This window comes from Acinonyx jubatus, chromosome C1, assembly GCF_027475565.1.
Source record: "Acinonyx jubatus isolate Ajub_Pintada_27869175 chromosome C1, VMU_Ajub_asm_v1.0, whole genome shotgun sequence".
Lineage (NCBI taxonomy): Eukaryota > Metazoa > Chordata > Mammalia > Carnivora > Felidae > Acinonyx > Acinonyx jubatus.
The window spans coordinates 149229682-149248842 of NC_069381.1; the positions used below are offsets into that span (position 1 = coordinate 149229682).

The 19161-nt window shown below is 35.5% G+C and overlaps 1 protein-coding gene across 5 annotated transcripts in view; it reads right to left on the reverse strand.

Annotated features, from left to right (window-relative positions):
- The window catches only part of KCNH7 (potassium voltage-gated channel subfamily H member 7), a 638553-nt gene that overhangs the window by 62928 nt on the left and 556464 nt on the right, over positions 1 to 19161 (reverse strand). For all 5 annotated transcript variants that reach the window (XM_053215167.1, XM_027055624.2, XM_053215165.1 and 2 more), the window contains 2 exons: positions 15496 to 15921; positions 1264 to 1663 (listed from right to left, as the gene is read on the reverse strand). In XM_053215167.1, the coding sequence (XP_053071142.1) occupies positions 1264 to 1663; positions 15496 to 15921 (826 nt within the window). The remainder of the gene's footprint in view (positions 1 to 1263; positions 1664 to 15495; positions 15922 to 19161) is intronic.

Sequence of the window (19161 nt, forward strand, 5' to 3'; positions counted from 1 at the left end):
TTTGTTTGCTACCTGTTTCACTAAGATTGATAATCTCTGTAAAGTATTTACTGGCAGTTGTAATCACAGAGTGGGTGGGACTGTGCTTCTTCCGAGAGATTCAGTCTCTCTGGAATGAATTTTTCCATTTTTCCCAGTAGGTCCCTCTTCATTTCCTTCTGGGTACAAGATTACGGCTTTGTTTATAGTACAGACTTAGCCTGCATCTGTAGAATGTCTTGGGTTATTTGAATATAATACCATTTGCCTATAGCAATCCTAGCATAATAAAAATACTAAGACATACATATGAAAAGTAAATTTGAAATACATTGAACAATAAACTGGGTGAATTGATTTAAGTTTCATAATAAAGGTTATCTAAGTATATTTCATTAGTTAATGTGTTAACATTTAAAAAGCAACTCTGGATCTGTTTTCATATTTGTATACAATCTAAGGATGATGCCCTTTTTTAAGCATTCAAAATCCATTATGCTTTTGTCAATTGCTGTTTGGTATCAGCAAGGTTATCTTTAGTGACTCCACAGTATGATTTTTAAGAAAAATTATACATCTTTTTTAATGCGGTTTTTTTTTTGCTTCTTATTCCAAAAAAATATACCTCATTAATGACACTGATGTCATCATCCTATTACAAGGTAAAGAGCAATAACTGAAATTTGGCCTGATGTCATAGGAAAAGGCATTTTTAGTCAGTAAGTGGTGAAGAATATATATATTTGTGTATATATGTGTATAAATGCAGATACATAAGAAACATTTCTATTATTTCTATATATTTTATATAGAAATATATATTCTATATAGATAGAAATATATATATTTTATATAGAAATATATATTCTATTACTATTACATTACTAGATAGAAATATATATATATATTTCTATCTATCTAGAATATAATGTAAACTAGTCTTTCCCATTGGAATCTGACCTCAGCTTAAAATAGAAAATAACCATTGGTAACAAATTACAGACACTTTTACAGCAGTAAAAGTGAACTGCAAGTCTCAGTTCCTGGATCCCAAAGATCCATGTCACTCCAGTTTTCAGTTTTTGGTTTTCTGAAGTCCTGAAAGTCCTTCGGTGTCTCCCTTTCACAGAATCAGTTTTGATAGAATATAGTACCGATATATGTAATCCCATTATCTCTACAGTTTTCTATAATTTTTTCTTTGCCTTATTCTTAATGTTCTAGAGATATCAATTTTGTGATATTATCTCATCCTAATAGATAACAAAAGAGAAATCTACTTACAGCCAATCAACATGACACAGATTGAAAAGATTTTCTCCGAATTGGTGTTAGGAGACACATTCCCGAATCCTACACTGGTTAAGCTGCTGAAGGTAAAATAAAGTGCTGTGACGTATTTGTCTTTAATGGATGGTCCAGAACTTGAGTCACTGTCATTGTAACGTTTCCCAATTTGTTGTCCTAAGGAATCCAACCATCCGATTTTGTCTGTCAAGTAGGGCCTTTCTACATTCCCAATTGCATACCAAATGCAAGCCAGCCAGTGAGCAATCAAGGCAAATATGCACATTAAGAGCATTAGAACAGCAGCGCCATATTCTGAATAGCGATCAAGCTTCCGGGCCACTCTCACCAGACGAAGGAGTCGAGCTGTCTTCAAAAGACCAATTAATGTTGTTGTCTGTGGAAACAAATGCGTATGGTCAGAAACAGTTGGCAAACAACTCAGTGTATGTTCCTGTGAAGCAAAGTAGGTAGAAACAGGTCAAAACGAGGTGGTAGCATTGAAGATAAATGCATATTTGAATGAAGTATTAAGGTTAGTTTTTGTTTGTTTTAACTTTACGTCTGCTTTGGAAAATACTTTGAAAGTGTGTGGTACATTCATATCTTGGCATGCAAGACCCATGGGACAGACACTCCATCTGTCTAGCTTTATGCTCTAACCAAGTGCCTTGGAGATAACGAATAGTCAGTAAATCATTCATTCACCAAGAAACGTCCCATGTGTTACTGGTGTGCCTAGCAAGTGCCTACACACTGGGATTATAGCGTTGAGCAAACAGACGTGATCACTTTTATAATAGAAAGATATTTATTTACTAGACAAAATGCTGTCTCTAGTGAGGAGAAATGAGGTCCACTGTCTCGAGGGGAGAAACAGATGTTTTTTAAAGAAACGAACAATAAGATTGTTTAAAGAGTAAAAAAATGTGACAACAATAATAAGACAAAGTGGTATGATAGAGGGTATTTGAGGGCATGAGTCAGGATGGAGACTGCTTTGGAAAGAAAGGCCAAAGAAGAACTTGCTGAGGAACTGATACTAGAATTGAGAGAAACCTGCATAATGAGAAGAACCAGGCAAGCAGATAACTGGGAAACTTACTGGATGATTGCACGTATGCCTTAGACACTATATTTAAATTCATTTTTCCTTCCCAAATGTGTTAAATTGATAAACTGTTTCTCGAAGTCCCAATGATATTACGTATTTTTCTTTGGGGTGTGATATGTGTAATTAATTGTATGATTATTACTGACCAGGTATCTAATGATAAGCCACTTCTATATAATAACAGGATACTTCACTGGTTGTTTGGATTTGAAATCTGATAAGTACAAATTACAAGTTCATTTCTTAGGTTTCCTAACTAATGTCAGCTATAAGTACTATATAATTCACAGGGCATATAATTATTCCATAGTTACATGGTGTTTACCAATTATTGAGTCATTTTATGTGTTCATTGTTGGTGTTTATTTTGCAAAGTACATCCAACCGCATTAAGAATACTTATATTTTAATTAAAGAAATAGCACACTGCAGAACTATCACCCTCTATCCATATTGATTTGGTGGAAAAAAAGCACTAAATATTAAGAAAAATAGTTTCATCAGAATTCTATAATAAGTGTTGTAGTTTCTTTCTTTTTTCTTTTTCTTCAGAGTGGTCACTAAGAGGAGGGGAGATCCCTTGGTCTCCTCTAAATTCTTTTTAAGTTGTATTGGACCCTTCTAGAGGTGAGAGGAACTTGTGTAGTTGGGATGTGCTTATTACATTTGGGCTCTGGTCTTTGTTCATTATGGGGTGTGTGAAGAAGTGAGCCTTCTCTGCTCCCAATGTTGAATTATTGTTTTTCAAGGTGGAATAAAGAAAATAGCATTTTTTTCTTCACAAATGTAAGAGTATATCTCTTCTCAACAAATAAAGGGAGAGTCTAAGTTATTATTAAGTAGTTTTCTGGAAGAAAAAACTTTCCATCATTTGAATTATTAACATTTTAGATGATCAGTTTTTTTTTTTTTCAAATTTCGTTGGTTCTTTGTTTCAAGTTTTTGTTTAAACTCTATTTAGTTAGCATATAGTATAATATTGGTTTCAGGAGTAGAATTTAGTGATTCGTCACTTCTATGTAACACCCAGGGCTCATCACAAGTGTCCTCCTTAATACATCACCCATTTAGCCCATCCCACACCCACCTTCACTCCATCAACCCTCAGTTTGTTCCCTACAGTTAAGAGTCTCTTATGGTTTTGCCTCCTTCTGTCTCTTTTTTTTTTACGTTCTTTCCCCTATGTTCATGGGTTTTGTTTCTTAAATTCCACATATAACTGAAATCATATGGTATTTGTCCTTCTCTGACTTACTTAGCATAATACACTCTAGCTCCATCCACATTGTTGCAAATTGCAAGACTTATTCTTTTGATGGCTGAGTAATATTCCATTGTATATATAATGGAATATATATTCCATTATATATCTATATCTATGTCTATATCTAAATCTATATCTAAATCTGTATCTAAATCTATATCTATATCTATATCTATATCTATATCTATATCTATATCTATATCTTTACCCAGTCATAGTCAATACACATTTGGGCTCTTTTTCTAATTTGGCTATTGTTGATAATGCTGCTATAAACATCAGGGTGCATGTGCCTTTTTGAATCAGTATTTTTGTATCCTTTGGTATAAATACCTAGTAGTTCAATTTCTGGGTCGTAGGGTAATTCTATTTTTAAATTTTTGAAGAACCTCCATACTGTTTTCCAGAGTGGCTACACCAGTTTGCATTCCTACCAACAGTGCAAGAGGGTTCCCCTTTCTCCACATCCTTGCCAGCATCTGCCATTTCCTGTGTTACTAATTTTAGCCATTCTGACAGGTGTGAGGCAGTATCTCTGAAGTTTTGATTTGTATTTCCCTAATGATGAGTGATGTAGAGCATCTTTTCATGTGTCTGTTTTAGCTGATCAGTTACATATTGGGACTTTGGAACAAACAAATGGATGTATGAATTCTGTATCCATACCCATCTATCATCTTGGAGAAGTTGTTTACTTCATCTCTAGACCTGAAATTTTTCATCTGTAAATGAGCATAATAATGCCTCCTCATATGTTTGTAGGTAATTCCCAGTAAATAGTAGCTTTTTGTTCTTATTTAAATATCTCATAAGCTTTAGTTTCTATCAGTAAGTGGGAACATTATATTGTAAAATGGATGGATACATACATTTTCCAAATGCATTACTTCGATATCTAGAATTCCAAATGGAAGCTTTTCCAACACTGGCCTTGGCATCCTTAGGAAAGGGTGGGAATTTTAAAGACAAAAACATCATCTACATGCACTGATTGCTTGGACTTTAGTAGCAGGAATCACTGGTTCAACGTGTCTCTTTCTACACTTCACAGCTTGTTTGTGTGTTTATATTTCCTCCATGCTCTGTTAGCTATTTACTTGTGTTGTGAAATCAGAAATATTGAAAATTATTGCTTAAAACTTCTTTTCTCTGGAAGAAAAATTTTCTCTCAACCTCAAAATAAGTGAAATATAATGAAAATTCTCTAAGGTATTTGGTTAATGAAGTGAAATGCTTCAAAACAAATGAGATGTTTTAATAACATCTTGTGATAATAAGTACTAATGACTCTTCTGGCTGCCAAGATAGTAAAGCAAAAATGATGTTATATAATCCATCTGCTGTGTAGGCCAGCTTCCTCCTTTTTCTCTCCCTTCAAAGAAACATCTGATGTTTCTTCTAGGATTATATCAAAATAAGGCAAAACCTAAATGACAGTAAGTTCTCTAAGCAGATAAGTGAATATAATTTATATAATAACACACAAATGACATCTTTTCTGGACAAAAAAAAAAAAGCTTAACAAATATGGTACACGATGAAGTCTCAAACCAACTGACATGATACTAAATGACTGCAAGGGTAGAGAGAGGGAGATGAGGAGAGAGGGAGGGAAGAAGAGAGAGAAAAGAAGAGGGAGAGAAAAGAGGGAGAAATTTCTAAGCAGTTGTTTTATCTTTCAGTTGCTTCTGAGGATGAATGAAAATGGACTTCAACAGTCAAAGCCATTCTCTTGTGATTCCATAAGATGTACCCAAGCATAACTACATATGTTGTTTGGCAGTGTAACAAATGACTTGATCTTATTTGTATTGTTATCAAGATGCTGCTAACACACCTGGGCTTTCTTCCTTAGCTACTGTTGTGTGCAGCCTATCTTGTAGATAGATGACACGAGACTGCAATAACACTTTTCTTCTTCTTTAAATTTCTCTTTAAAGATTTAAAGGGGTTTTCCCCATTTTACACAAAGGAAAAACGACTGCAGCAAAATCTCAGAGAGCAAAGACTAAAGAATGATCGTTTCTTCTTGCTGATTTGTTGGTGACTATTTGTCCCTTTGTTTACTTCAATGTACTATCTCCGTCTTATGCACAAATGAAAAATGAGACCCACAACTACCTTATAGCTGTGTTAACATCAGAACATGGCTCAGGGGAATGTTTTTGGCATACATGTTTCTCTGACCATATATCTAATTTCATGCAATACTCAGCCATACTATGTAAATTTATTTTGTGTTTTTTTTTCCAATTCTTTAAAATAGAAATAAATCCATCCTTACACTTATCGCAACAATTAAAAAAACAGTAGAGGTACAAAGAATCTTAGGTATTATTTTTTAACTTTCCACTGGTATCAGAAAAAATATTGTCTGCTTTTTGCTACTTTGGGTAGACTAACCAAGCATAAGAGCTCACAAGAGGTATGTGTGATTATGCACTACAAAGATATCATGACAATAAATAAGATGGAGAAAGAGGTGAGCGACTTGGTAGTAGATGGAAGCAAGGTACTTTGTTTTTTGGTCATGCCCATGAATTGCAGCAAAAGAGACATAATGAACTCTAATAAGTCATGTCTCTGCTTCATCAGTACCTATGCCACTTCAGAACTCCTTTCACTGTGATTGAATGGTGTTTCAAACTCTTTTTGCCTGAATGCCACAGTAAAGAAAGTGTACTTGTTTAAGACTTGTATTTTTAATGTATTTTGTCAGAACTTTTAAGATGTAAAATGATTTTTCCCCTGGAATTTCAAATTATTGACATTTTTGGGTGGCTGAAGCATATCATCCAATTTAAATTTTTTTAAAGACCTACCCACATCCATAGTTTATTAAAGCCCTGGATACTTTCTTATACTGAGGTAGAAGTTAGTCTCCGTTATTACGGATGACTTTCTTAATGAAACGTTATTTAAAAATATATCCTCTAAGCAATTGAAATTTTGTAAACACATTAGATACCAGACCCAGACTCAAGATATTTTCAAATGGTTCAGGCAATAATCTCTCTCAGTGTAAGTGGGATTCATTTTAAAGACCTGAAATTAGAATAGGGGATTTCTTGCTAGTGTCCAACAATTCTCTATTCAAGAATAAATTTGGCTACAGTCAAACTGGGAAAGCCTCCTCAATACGAGAGTCTTATGCTCAATAATTTTTCAAAATAATTCTACCTTTTTTAAGTGAGCATTTCAAGAATCTTACGTGTAAAATACTTTATTTCAGAGGCTTACTCTTCACAACTTTCGCCTGTAGTCAGCGGACAGAATTATTCTTTTATAAATGAGGAAATATAAGTATGTGATCTTCAGTGTTGTCTACAGGACTGAAAGAATGAATCATCGTTGAAAATCTCTACTTAATCCATCATTCTGTTCTGTTTGTCAAGAAATATTTGGGTTCAAGTGGAGAAATGGGAACACTTAGTGAGTAATACATTTCATAACTCTGCATTCCTGTTTTGCTTTAGATTTCATTTCAATTCCCTCCTAAGCCCTGGTACTTGTATACAGCATTCCATGAATTACTTATCCAATAAAACCCAGTAATATTGAAGCTAGTTTCAAGTTCCTTCAGCTTGAGCCACATTTTTTCAATATTTCTAAGGACACATTCACTAATACAATAAAAAAAGCCATATTTGAATATGTAAAAAACCTTAAGGAAATCACCTAGCTTATCCTTTCCTTATTCGTACCAAAACCTCACAAATCCCTGCACAAACTGTGGCTTTCAAACAGAAGGTTTTACAACCTGTCTGGGACAGTCACTCCAATATTTAGCAACCTTTACTGTCAAGATGCTTTTATACTTATTTTGTTTATAATTAACATTCTATTTTTGCTGCAGTTGGAACTCACTTTCCCTTTCTTTAGTTACAATAACATGGAAAACTGGTCATCAAGTGATTTTAAGACAGCAGTAAGATATGTTACAATGAATAAAAATTATGGATGTTGTATTTTTAAAATGGAAATTTGACTTGTTTTGAGAAATATATAACCAAAAATTGAAACTTATATCATCTCTAGCAAATTGTAGACAATAGATGACATATACATGATGAATAAATGATCAGCTTAGTGCAAAATATATTTTTTGATGGAATGTTCTTATATTTCCTTGGTTCAAAAATTACTGCACTGGGGATCCTGTGTCTCTCACTTGTCATGCCACAAATTTCGGCAGGCATGACCGACAGCCTCAAATACATGCCAATGAAGACATCTGCCTTAACTCCCAAAGACCTATCTAAAGAGAGATGCAGTCACTTTATGTGTAGAAATATATTATGTATACAGGTCTTCATAATGTATTTTTTTACTTAAATTTGAACATGAGTGTGTCTAATGCTTTAGCAATTCACTTCCAACAAACTAATGGTAACTACTGTAGAAATCAGGTTCAGAAAGAATGCTGACAAGATGATCAGAATTGCTATACAGATACTTCCTAAGTTTTTCCTTGTATCCATTCTATGATGCATCTAACAGACTAATGAAGCAAACATACCAATGTGAATAGAAACTCCACTTTTCTATTAAAATTTCCCCCAAAGAGCACTGTAAATACTTAGGTTTCAAACACCTTGCCTGCATTCAGGATTCATGAAAAATAACAGTAAAGTAGGAATGGAGAGAGGTTGACAAAGCAAGCGATGAATCAAAAGAACACCAATTTTCAGGAAAGGAAGAGGTTAATGCAGTGTGTAGCTAAAGAGAGTGCTCTAGATTCTAACAGTTGATCTGTCTGAAACTAAGATTTGCCACAGATAAGCAAAATATGGGAACACTTGAGGCAGATAATGAAAAGTTGACTTTTTGGAGACTGAGCCAATAGTGTTATTCTCTTGCATCAGGGGTATTGAGATAATTTTCTATGGATGGCATCACACTTGACAATGAAAAAATTAAGAAATAGAGGGGCGCCTGGGTGGCTCAGTCGGTTGAGCATCCCACTTCGGCTCAGGTCATGATCTCATGGTCCGTGAGTTCGAGCCCCGCGTCAGGCTCTGGGCTGATGGCTCAGAGCCTGGAGCCTGCTTCCGATTCTGTGTCTCCCTCTCTCTGCCCCTCCCCCGTTCATGCTCTGTCTCTCTCTGTCTCAAAAATAAATAAAACGTTAAAAAAAAATAAAAAAAAAATTAAGGTAGAGAATCCCTTCCTTCCTGGGTCCGACTGGATGGCACTGACATCAGGAAGATATTAATGACACAGGCAAACCAAGTTATTGTTAGTATTCCTTTCTTAAACATTTTTTTAACATTTAAAAAGATTAAATGGTTGTTCTGAAAAAGTGAGCAATTCTGCTCATGTATCTGCTCCAGTAAAAATGTATATGTCAAACTGTCCTCAGCATTGCTAGCATGTATGTATTATAGCTAAAATAATATAGATCCAAAATTTGTAAAGGTTTCCTTCTTCAGAGTTGAATGTAAATGAAACTGAAGTGTCACAGTCACTTACCACTTAGAGAAATTGGCAAGGAAGACATTAATGTTTAATTGGCATTGACAAAATTGTTTTCTCTAAGGTTATCCAAGATGCTGTGATGCATAGAAAACAACATTTTAATAATTCAGCTAGAATTAAGCAATTACGAAATCATGACTGTTCTTATATTTAGTTTTAAAACACTCCTTCAGTTGATTATTTATTCTTCATTTCGCAGAAATGTTCACCTATGAGCACATGAAAGCCCTCTCCTGGACTTCCTCTATGTCCCAGATAAGGCCACCAGTTCTTGGATATCTAAACAGCAGAATCGTTCCTGCCATTTTTAAAAATGCAGGTTTCAAGGCTTTACTTTAGACCTACCAAATATGAATCTACAAACTTTTTTATAAGACCCACACAGAAATCACTGCATGGTCCTGATGGAGAAACACTGATCTAAACCAATCTTTACCATGATTTCATCTAATTTATGTATAATTTAATGGATCTCACTTCTATTTCTTATATTCACATATATATCTTCTAGATGCTCATGGAGTCCTTGACTTGCCTACATGCCATCTGTACTCGGATGACTGATAGGCATCTCAAACTTCACATGGTTCAAACAGGAATTTCTACCCCATAACGCACCTTCTTCTCCCCAGGCTTTTCCCATTTGGATACAAAAGTGGCCACCTATAAAAGTCGCTTACGTAGTCTCCATTCTCCAAAATATTTCAAACAAGAAGAAAGAAACAACAAAATCTTTGAACCATCATTAATTCTGCTTTTTTTTCTTACTCCAGCAATATTTAGTCCATCAACAAGCCCTAACAGCTCTCTTCTACCAATTTCCAAATGTATTTACATCTCTTCACCTCTATTGCCACCATGTGGTGCAAACCCTTGTTGTTTTGTCCCTGCTACATTATAGCTAAAGCTCTAATATCATTCCTCTGCTTCTACCCTGACTAAACTTTCTGCAGACATCCACCATGAGGTCTTTAAAACTGTCCATTATATCATATTATTCCCACTCATAAGGCTTCACTGCAGCCAGAATAAATACCAAATGTCACTGCTCCTTGTGATTTGGTCTCTGTCTCTGCATTCTCATATCTTAGCACTCAATGGTTCAGCCTAGCTGCCACTGGCTTTGTTTCTATTCTAACACACCAAGCTTGTCCCCCAGTTCATTTTCACTAGTGTTTCTTCTGCTTGAAATGCTCTGCATGTGTTTTCACGAGGCTCGTTTCTTTGGATCAAGTCTCAACTCAAACGGCACCTCCCCAAAGGTCTTTCCTAATTTCCCCATCCAAATTAGCTACCCACTGAAGTTGCACTGCACTACATGGCTGTTTTCTTGTCAGTTCACAAAGTTCTTAAGAGGAAAAACAAAATAGCCTCTTCCTTCACCATGTGCAACCTTCTAATACCGCTCTTTCCTCTTCTCTTTATTACCAAGATTCCAGCAGGAGGGAGTCCTACTCCCTGCCTGTTAATTTCTGAAGATACTTCAGTTTGGCTTGTGACCAGTATCTGATCCATTTGCTACCAATGCATACTGAATTGACACACCCAGTGACTTGTTTTCAGCCTTCATCCTACTTTATATATTTACAGTATTTGACACCATCTTCTTGAATTTTTCCTTACTTCCTAGTTGAGTGAGGTAGTAGAAGTCCGGTAATGCCTACAGTGGTCTCCAACAACAGCAAAAATCTTCTGTGTCCTATATAATTTTCCAATGTATCACAGTCATTTGTATGGGCAAAAACGAAATTTATTTACTAAGCGTCACTGGGTTTTAATATAACAGATATTCACTTTTGCACATTTTAACATTCGTGAAAATATCCAGGAATTTAGCTGCCATGTAAACTGAGAGATAATGAACTAGTCCAGTTTGGACCTTCATTAACAGGTGTTTGCTATTTCAGGAAATTACATCTTCAACGATATCGGGTCTTGTAGTACGTGTGTACTGTGCATATACATCATGGCTCTGCCAGTCTATGAGCACTATGAGTCTATCTCACAGTCCTGAGATTTCTAGGTATGTTAATATATGCATGTATATACGTATCTACCTGCATATATGTATATATACACATAAAAACCTATATAAGCACATACATATATATTCAACCCTTATGTTAAGATGAAAATATAAAATAAACCAATAACGTTCAGCTTAATGTTTAATTTATTGCTCAAATATGAACTTCCTCATTATAACTAAGTACAAGCATCTGCTAACTCCATTATATCATTTAATGTAGACCTATCTGAAACATTTACATATTCAACTAGGTATTTTATGAACATTTATTTCTTCTTTATATTAAGGGTGGACATTATATTTTATATTTGTGAAATTATATGTATAAGAAGGCTATACTATCTATGACTCTTATTTAACAATAGTAAAAGGGGGCATTATAAAATATTTCTTATATTGGTTCTGATAAGACTGGGAACCGACGCTTTATAGCTCCATGCTTCTAGTGGGCTTCCTCTGTAACTGGCTTTGCTTTCCTAAACTCTCTACCTGAAAAACTTCTACTGTCAATCAGGAACCCTTCCTTCCATGCTCATATGTCCTCCTGCACCTAACATTATGAAAACATTTATCAGATAGTACTCCAGCTGCTTATCCACTGCTCTCCATTCTAGACCGCAAGCTCCCAGACAGTGGGATCTTGTCTTACTGTTTTTTGTTTTGTTTTGTTTGTGTAAATACAGGGTCTAGCCTGTTGGCACATAGTTTGTTCTTAATAAATGCTTATAGAATGAATGAACCCACCTGAGTGGAGGCTACCATAACACTTTCTGGGAATGGCAAAATGAATTAAGTCAATTCTCATTCAAATTTGTCAAAAAACTACATGAAATTCTAACTGGTAAAGCAGATAAAATCAAGCCAATCCTTTTTAGTGGAGATGGATGGCTCTGAGTCTTATCAGTCTGTCTTGATGTCAACTCTTGAGGGCCTCTGAACTCAGTCCAACTGTCTCAGGCACCTCTGTGATACTTCAGTTTGAAAAACATTGCACTGGATAATTCTCATCAGAGTGACCTCTAGCCTAATGATTTTAGGATTTGTCACTTAATTTGGGGTTAAAAATCCCCAAAAGTCTTTTTTATTCTATACTCATATGATGAAATGTCCAAAAATAGTTCCTTTGAATATAAGAGCTATTTTCTCTGGAAGCATTTTTCTTTTTCTTCTTCTTCTTCTTCTTCTTCTTCTTCTTCTTCTTCTTCGCAAGAAACAAAATGCATGCTGTATATTTTTAATACTATTATTACATGACATTATACACTTTTGGAAAAGTATTATTCTGAAATATCATTATGTACTGAAAAGCCTGATTAAGAGTTTCATTAAAATTATATACTATAGTTTGTATATAAAAGAAGTATCTTCTTTATTACTCTTGAAAAATGTTTGAAGCAGTCCAATCCATCACAGGTATTATTATTACCTCTCATAGCTGACTCAGCCCAATAGCTGATACCCTTAATCCCCTTCCAGACCCATCCCTGCACTTGCTACCTTTGATGCCCACATACTTTCCTCACAATATGCCTCATGTTCCTGTGCTTTGCAATCCAGTAACTGTCCTCAAAATATTTTCTTTCTGTCTCCCATTTCTTCAGGTTTCCTACATGCAACTAGCTAATCTAATACTATTATATGATCATAGATAATAAATATTTGTTGAATAAATTCCTTATTAACGTATTTGCAGATTACTGTGGTAATGTGTAAGTAAAATGTAAGTAAAATGTAAGGAAGATTTCATTAAGAAACAGACTTTAATCCAAAGGGGTGGGAAGAAGAGGAGTAACCTTTGGCAAGCACATATTATGTACCTAGTACTGGGTTAGTCTATTCATATATGCTGTTTTTATTTTTTTTATTAAAAAACTTTTTAACATTTATTCATTTTCTTTTGAGAGACAGAGAGAGAGAGAGACAGTATGAGTGGGGAAAGGCCAGAGAGAGAGGGAGATATAGAATTCAAAGCAGGCTCCAGGCTCTGAGCTGTCAGTACAGAGCCTGATGTGGGGCTCAACCCCATTAACAGTGACATCATGACCTGAGCCAAAGTCAGACACTTAATGGACTGAGCCACCTAGGCGCCTCATATGCTGCTTTGCTGCTTTATTTTTAAAAAATCACAAGAGCCTACCTTTCACCATTTTACAGAAAAATAAATGAAATCTTAATAAACTAAGTATCTTGCCAAAATATAGCAAGTAAGTGGCACTGACGAAAACCAAACCCAGGTCTGTCTAAGTCCAAAGTCAGAGCTCTTCACCTATCAGATCACATCTTAAAAAAATGAGAGGCAGCTTTGGGAACATGGGGGAAGCCATGACAGTACACAGGAGTGGCGAACTGGCATTGCTTTCTTTAGGCAAACGTCACTTTTTCCTTGATGATATATGGGAAATGTGGTCCGGAGACCATTTTTTTCCAGAGACTATTTCATCCTCTACTAATGTGAATCACATAAATTTTCTCCTGTTTCAGCTCTCTTAAACTCTTGCCTAAAATAGTGATTATCTAAATTGCATAGGTTAACTTTATTATTTTCAAGTGATATAGTAATGGGATTAAACAAGTCAAATGCTGCATCCTAGAAATTCTACCTTCATGGTCATAATCAGCATATCCAAATACTCACTGATTTGATTATTATGGATTAAATCTCATCAGTAAAGCAACTACTCTTAACAATCCTATTTACTTATTTATTTGTTCATCCATTCTTCTATTTCACCAAGTTGAAATTTAATTTGCTGTTGGTGTACATATTTTAAGGTTTGGAAGAGTGAGACTTTATTCTATTGTTTACCAATAAGAACATATTTGGTTTAAGTACATGGCTCACCCATTGTAAGAAACTCATAAAGATAAGTATCTATAAAGAAGTATTTCACTTTCTTCCCTCTTACTTAACAACCAAAGTTAGGAGTATCTGACATGAAAAATTCAACTGGTTTAAGAGCAGCTAACTTTTTTTTGAGTATATTTCTAAGAGTTTCACATGTATTATCTCCCTAGATCCTCAAATTAAAAATAAATAAATAAAACAATGTAAGGGGGGGGGTAATATCATCCTTACAGAGGAGAGTCAGGCTTGAGGCTTTGTGTGAGGTTTGTAGAACCAGGAAGGATATATTGCTTCATTGCCCTGCTCTTAACTGCTCAGAGTTTGACAGGCAGGGTCTGTAGGACAGAATTTACTTCTAAAGCAATTGTTCCTCTTGGCAGAGGAGGATTCCTTAATCGGTCAGGGAGCAAACATCTGCAGAGGCATTTTTGATCTCCTCTTGAAAAAAAAAAAAAAAGAAAAGATGAGGTTTACCCTGAATTTTAAAAATTCAACGCACTGAGGTTATCTTTTTTAAGTTTATTTATTTACTTTGAGAGAGAGAGAGAGAGAGAGAGAGGGAGAATGACCTGGGAGGGGCAGGAAGGGAGGGAGGGAGGGAGAGAGAGGGAGAGAGAGAGAGAGAGAGATAGAGAGAGAGAGAATCTCAAGCAGGCTCCAAACTGCCAGCATGAGACCCGATGAGGGGCTCGAACTCACAAACTGAAAGATCATGCCCTGAGCCGAAATCTAGAGTCTGACACTCAACTGACTGAACCACTCATAAGCCCCCACATTGAGGTTATCTTTCCCAAGCCATTCCCTTAGAATTACTTTCACATCTTCTGTAAATCCTTCCATGACAGAACCCAGGAAACTTATTTACAATAAAAATCAGTGGCAATTAAGTGGAGGGGACATTAGGAGAACTTCTTTTGGATCAAAGAACCTTTTGAGAATCTGATTAAAGTTATGGACTCTCTCCAGAAAATGCACACTGTACATGTACTTGTCAGATTTCCTTGAAGTTTCCAACTTTATAAGATATTGGGGACACAGAAGTATTTTCCAACGTAGATATTATTTAAGAGAAAGAATTTTGAACATGACATTTCAGGAGATGCCTCTTCTATATAATTTGAACATAAATATGCTCTGTCTGTCTCAAACTGCAATTATGAGTTAAGAAAGAAAGAGACTTTATACCATGAAGTTAACATGTAGAGACTTTACATTCTGGAAATGTGTTATGTGTTATGAAACACTTTTCCTACAGTCTGTTTTCTTGGTTAAAAGATAAATAGTCTTTAGTATCTCTTAGTAGAAAAAGAGAGAACTGTGAATTGTTTGCACTGGCAAAATTGTTCCATTTCATTTTATAGCATTTCCAATGAAGTGAATTTCATCTCTGAGATATAGGACGTTTGTCAAGCAACCACTTGTGGTTTTTTGGCAGTCAAGATAGATGCACTTTGGTAATTGTGATTTTTCAGAAAATAAGAGTCTTAAGCAGCTCTTACCTCATCAGAACCAGATCCAAAAATCAGCAAGTCAAAAGGAATTGCTGCCACCATGTCGATCAGGAACCAGCCTTTGAAGTAATGTATTGCTATTTTGGCCGGGTCACTTACCACTTCTTCATTCTGATTTACATATGTGGTTCTGAAGTTTATTAGAATATCTATGATGAACATAATATCCACAATCAAGTCCACCACATTCAAAGGGCTACAAGAGTAGCCGCATTCTCGTCTTTTCTGTTCTTCTCTGTCATTGAGGAGAAAGGCTGCAGAGTAGGGCGTGAATATAGCAGTATATATGACCAACAGCAGAATAAGCCAGTCCCAGACTGCCTTGAAGGGGCTGTAGTGCAGTATTGTAAACTTGTTGATACGTGGTGTCTGGAGTTTATATTCTGGCAGGACATCTGCTCCTAAAGAGAGGACCTGAACACAGAAGAGAACATTACACAGTATATAAAAATGTCATTATGTAACCTCTTAACCTATAAAAATATGAAGGTAATTATACGTCAAAATCGATTAGGAAGAATGCATGTAACTGTGAAGTGTGTAAGTAAGAAAAACACGTACATTGAAACGAACCCAAATACCGCCCCCCCCCACTATGTGGCATATTTGACCCCAGAAAACTCCATTGGTAATTCTTGCTAAACATGATTTGCACTGAAAAGTAATGGATATTGTCACTCTGATAGCAAGGAATGGTTACGGGTTCCTTTGAAACATACTACTACTCAGAAATAAAAACACATACCCGTTTTTAGAAAATCATAAAATCAGACTGATACACAAGTAATTCAGTTTTCAAGCCTTAGAAAGGATTGTCTGTAATGAATAGAAACAGCCTACTTGGATCCAGATTCATATTTAATTTACATATATTTAATTTATAATTAAACCCTGATAAATTAAACTCAACTCACTGAAATCTTTAATTACAATTTTTCCACCTGCAATCTGTTTTTAACCTTGGGGGGGGGAGGGCGGTGAGGAAAACACAAAAGATTAAAATAAACACAAAGGAGTCTTTTTCCTAAAAGGTTGAGAGAATATTTTATAACCTGGGACAAATGTACTTTCACCCAAACTCCTCCATCACATGTAGAGAATCACGAAAAGACAATGGTGCAAAGAGATGTTCAGAATATCGATCTGGAAATGTTGCAAGATTATTATCACCAAGGGGTACGTAAACCCTGAGATTTGTTCTACATAACAAGACACTGGGTAAAATAAAATAGCTCATCTTTTAAAGTCTTGATTGATCTGAAAAAATGAGCGCTCAATTTGAATCATAACCCAGTAGAAAATTTCATGAGTTGGTAATTTTTTTAACTTTTTAAATGTTTTATTTTTGAGAGAGAGAGAGGGATAGAGTGTGAGTGGGGGAGGGGCAGAGAGAGAGAGAGAGAGAGAGAGAGAGAGACAGAATCCAAAGCAGGCTCCAGGCTCTGAGCTGTCAGCACAGAGCCTGATATGGGGCTTAAACTCACAGACTGCAAGATCATGACCTGAGCTGAAGTCAGACACTTAATCAATGGAGTTACCCAGGTGCCCCCATGAGTTGGTAATTTTAGACTAAGTTTCAAGAACAAAGCTCAAAACAAAAAGGTTACCTAGCTACCTAGAAAATGTAATTAGTCTAAATATATGGGTTTACAAAAAATAAAAAAAATTTGATGACTCCATAAATGGCACATAAAGACATGTTTTAAGGGAGCAGTGAGTTATAATCTTGTATTATGAATATTCCACCTATACACAGTGGCCCTATTTCAGAGTTAATTTCACTAAATAAATTTTCTTAGGCTAGATTCTTGTAAATACAGCTAATATATGCTCATCTTTGCAGTATGAACCTCAGGCAATCTCCTATTGGTTAGAGAGTATTATTTTTGCGTTCTTGATAATTCTATCCCTGTAGGTTTTAACTTGACTATAACAATATCTTAGGCAAATTTCATTCTTAAATCTTATTTTCATTGTCACATCCCACACCTTTTTTCTCCACATATAATGAGTTACCATTCTTATTTAAAAAAAAAAAACTTGAGAAGTATAGTAACAACCACAAGTGAGGTACAACATGATTTTTAAGTATACCAGAAGAGTTCAGTTAAAATAGGCAAAGATGTTTGAAGATAAGAACTAAACTGATTTAATTCAGTTTAAAAAAATAAATAATAATAATAATAACAAATCAATACTAATAATGAACTTAACCATTTTTTCAGTCCAGAGTAAATCTGAACAGGAAATAGGGCTTTATTTTAAGCTATTATGAGAAAGGACAGGAATTAATTATTGGTAAAAAAAAGAAATCTAGAAAAAAAGTGATTTCATTGTTTCTGGAAGACTAAAAATCTTCAGAGTCCAAGATTTCAATCTCGATCTCTAACTCTAAAGAGGAATATGTTTGGAAAATCTGTCAGTTGATGAGTGCAAACTGATAGGACTCTAATCCTGTAACGGTCAGTACAAAAAACAAGCCTATAACATTTTGGTCCAGAAAGAATGGATCAGCTCTTAAGATGTCATTATATAATGTCCTTTTCTAAAAACAAAACAAAACAAAGCAAAACAAAAAAAGCAGGGAAGATTCGGAGCATAAGAAGTAAAACCCAAAACCTTATTTTGCCTCTCAAAGTCATCTAAAACATAGACCTATTATATCTTTCCAGTTCCCTCTCTCAGTAGATTCTTTTATGCACTCTGACAAGTCTTGGCTAAAATTTTTGAACTGTGGAGATCTTACCAAATCCCTAAATTCACAAATATCTCTCATTAAAAAAGGGTATATAGTTATTCAAAGAGAATGCCCAAAAAGTCATTTTTAAAGAAAGGGATATTTGTCGAAGTTTGTTTCCTGCTTAAGTGACATGCCCCTGATACCAACCTCCCACAGAGGGCAGTTTGAATACTTGTTTTAGCAGAAGTCTAAGTTAGAATGCATTCAGCACAATGGAGCATCCCCTGAGAAGTGAAAACTGTGGATGGAGCCCTTTCCATCCCACACATGCAAGCATTCTTTTAACAGTTAGATAACCACTGTGCTAAGAGCTGGAGACTGAAACCTTGGGAAGATACTGTCCTAGACATTGCAGAGTTTACGGTCTACTGGGAGAAAAAGACATGCAAGAAAATGGGAGCCCTGCTGAGGTCCACTTGGTTCATTTCTGGGGTTGGTGGTGGTGCTGATGAAAGGGGTGTCTAAAGAGGACTTTGAGGGAAGGATGTCACTTGAACTAAGACTTCAAGTGGGAAGAAGAAAAGAATGCAGCTGGGGAAGGAGGATACTGGCAAGGGAAGAATAGTACAGGTAGAGGAAACAGAATGAACAAAGGTAGGGAAGCATGGAATAATCTGTTGTGTGTTGAGGAATTACAAGCTGCCTTATGCTGCTGATGGATAAAAGGCAAGGGAAGTTGTGGTGGGGATGGCAGTGCTGAGAGACAGTGACAGGCTGTGGAAGATCTAATGTGATAGGGATATCTAGCTTTCTCCTATAGGTCAGTTTCTCACACGTGAATAAAGTAGACTCCTTTTAAGGGAAAGATACTTATTACAGGATCTCAATGGTAACGGCTATTATTTTTATTTATAGTGTTAAGGAAATACATGCAAAAGTAAAACGAAGTTAAAACTCCTTATGTTTATATCTCT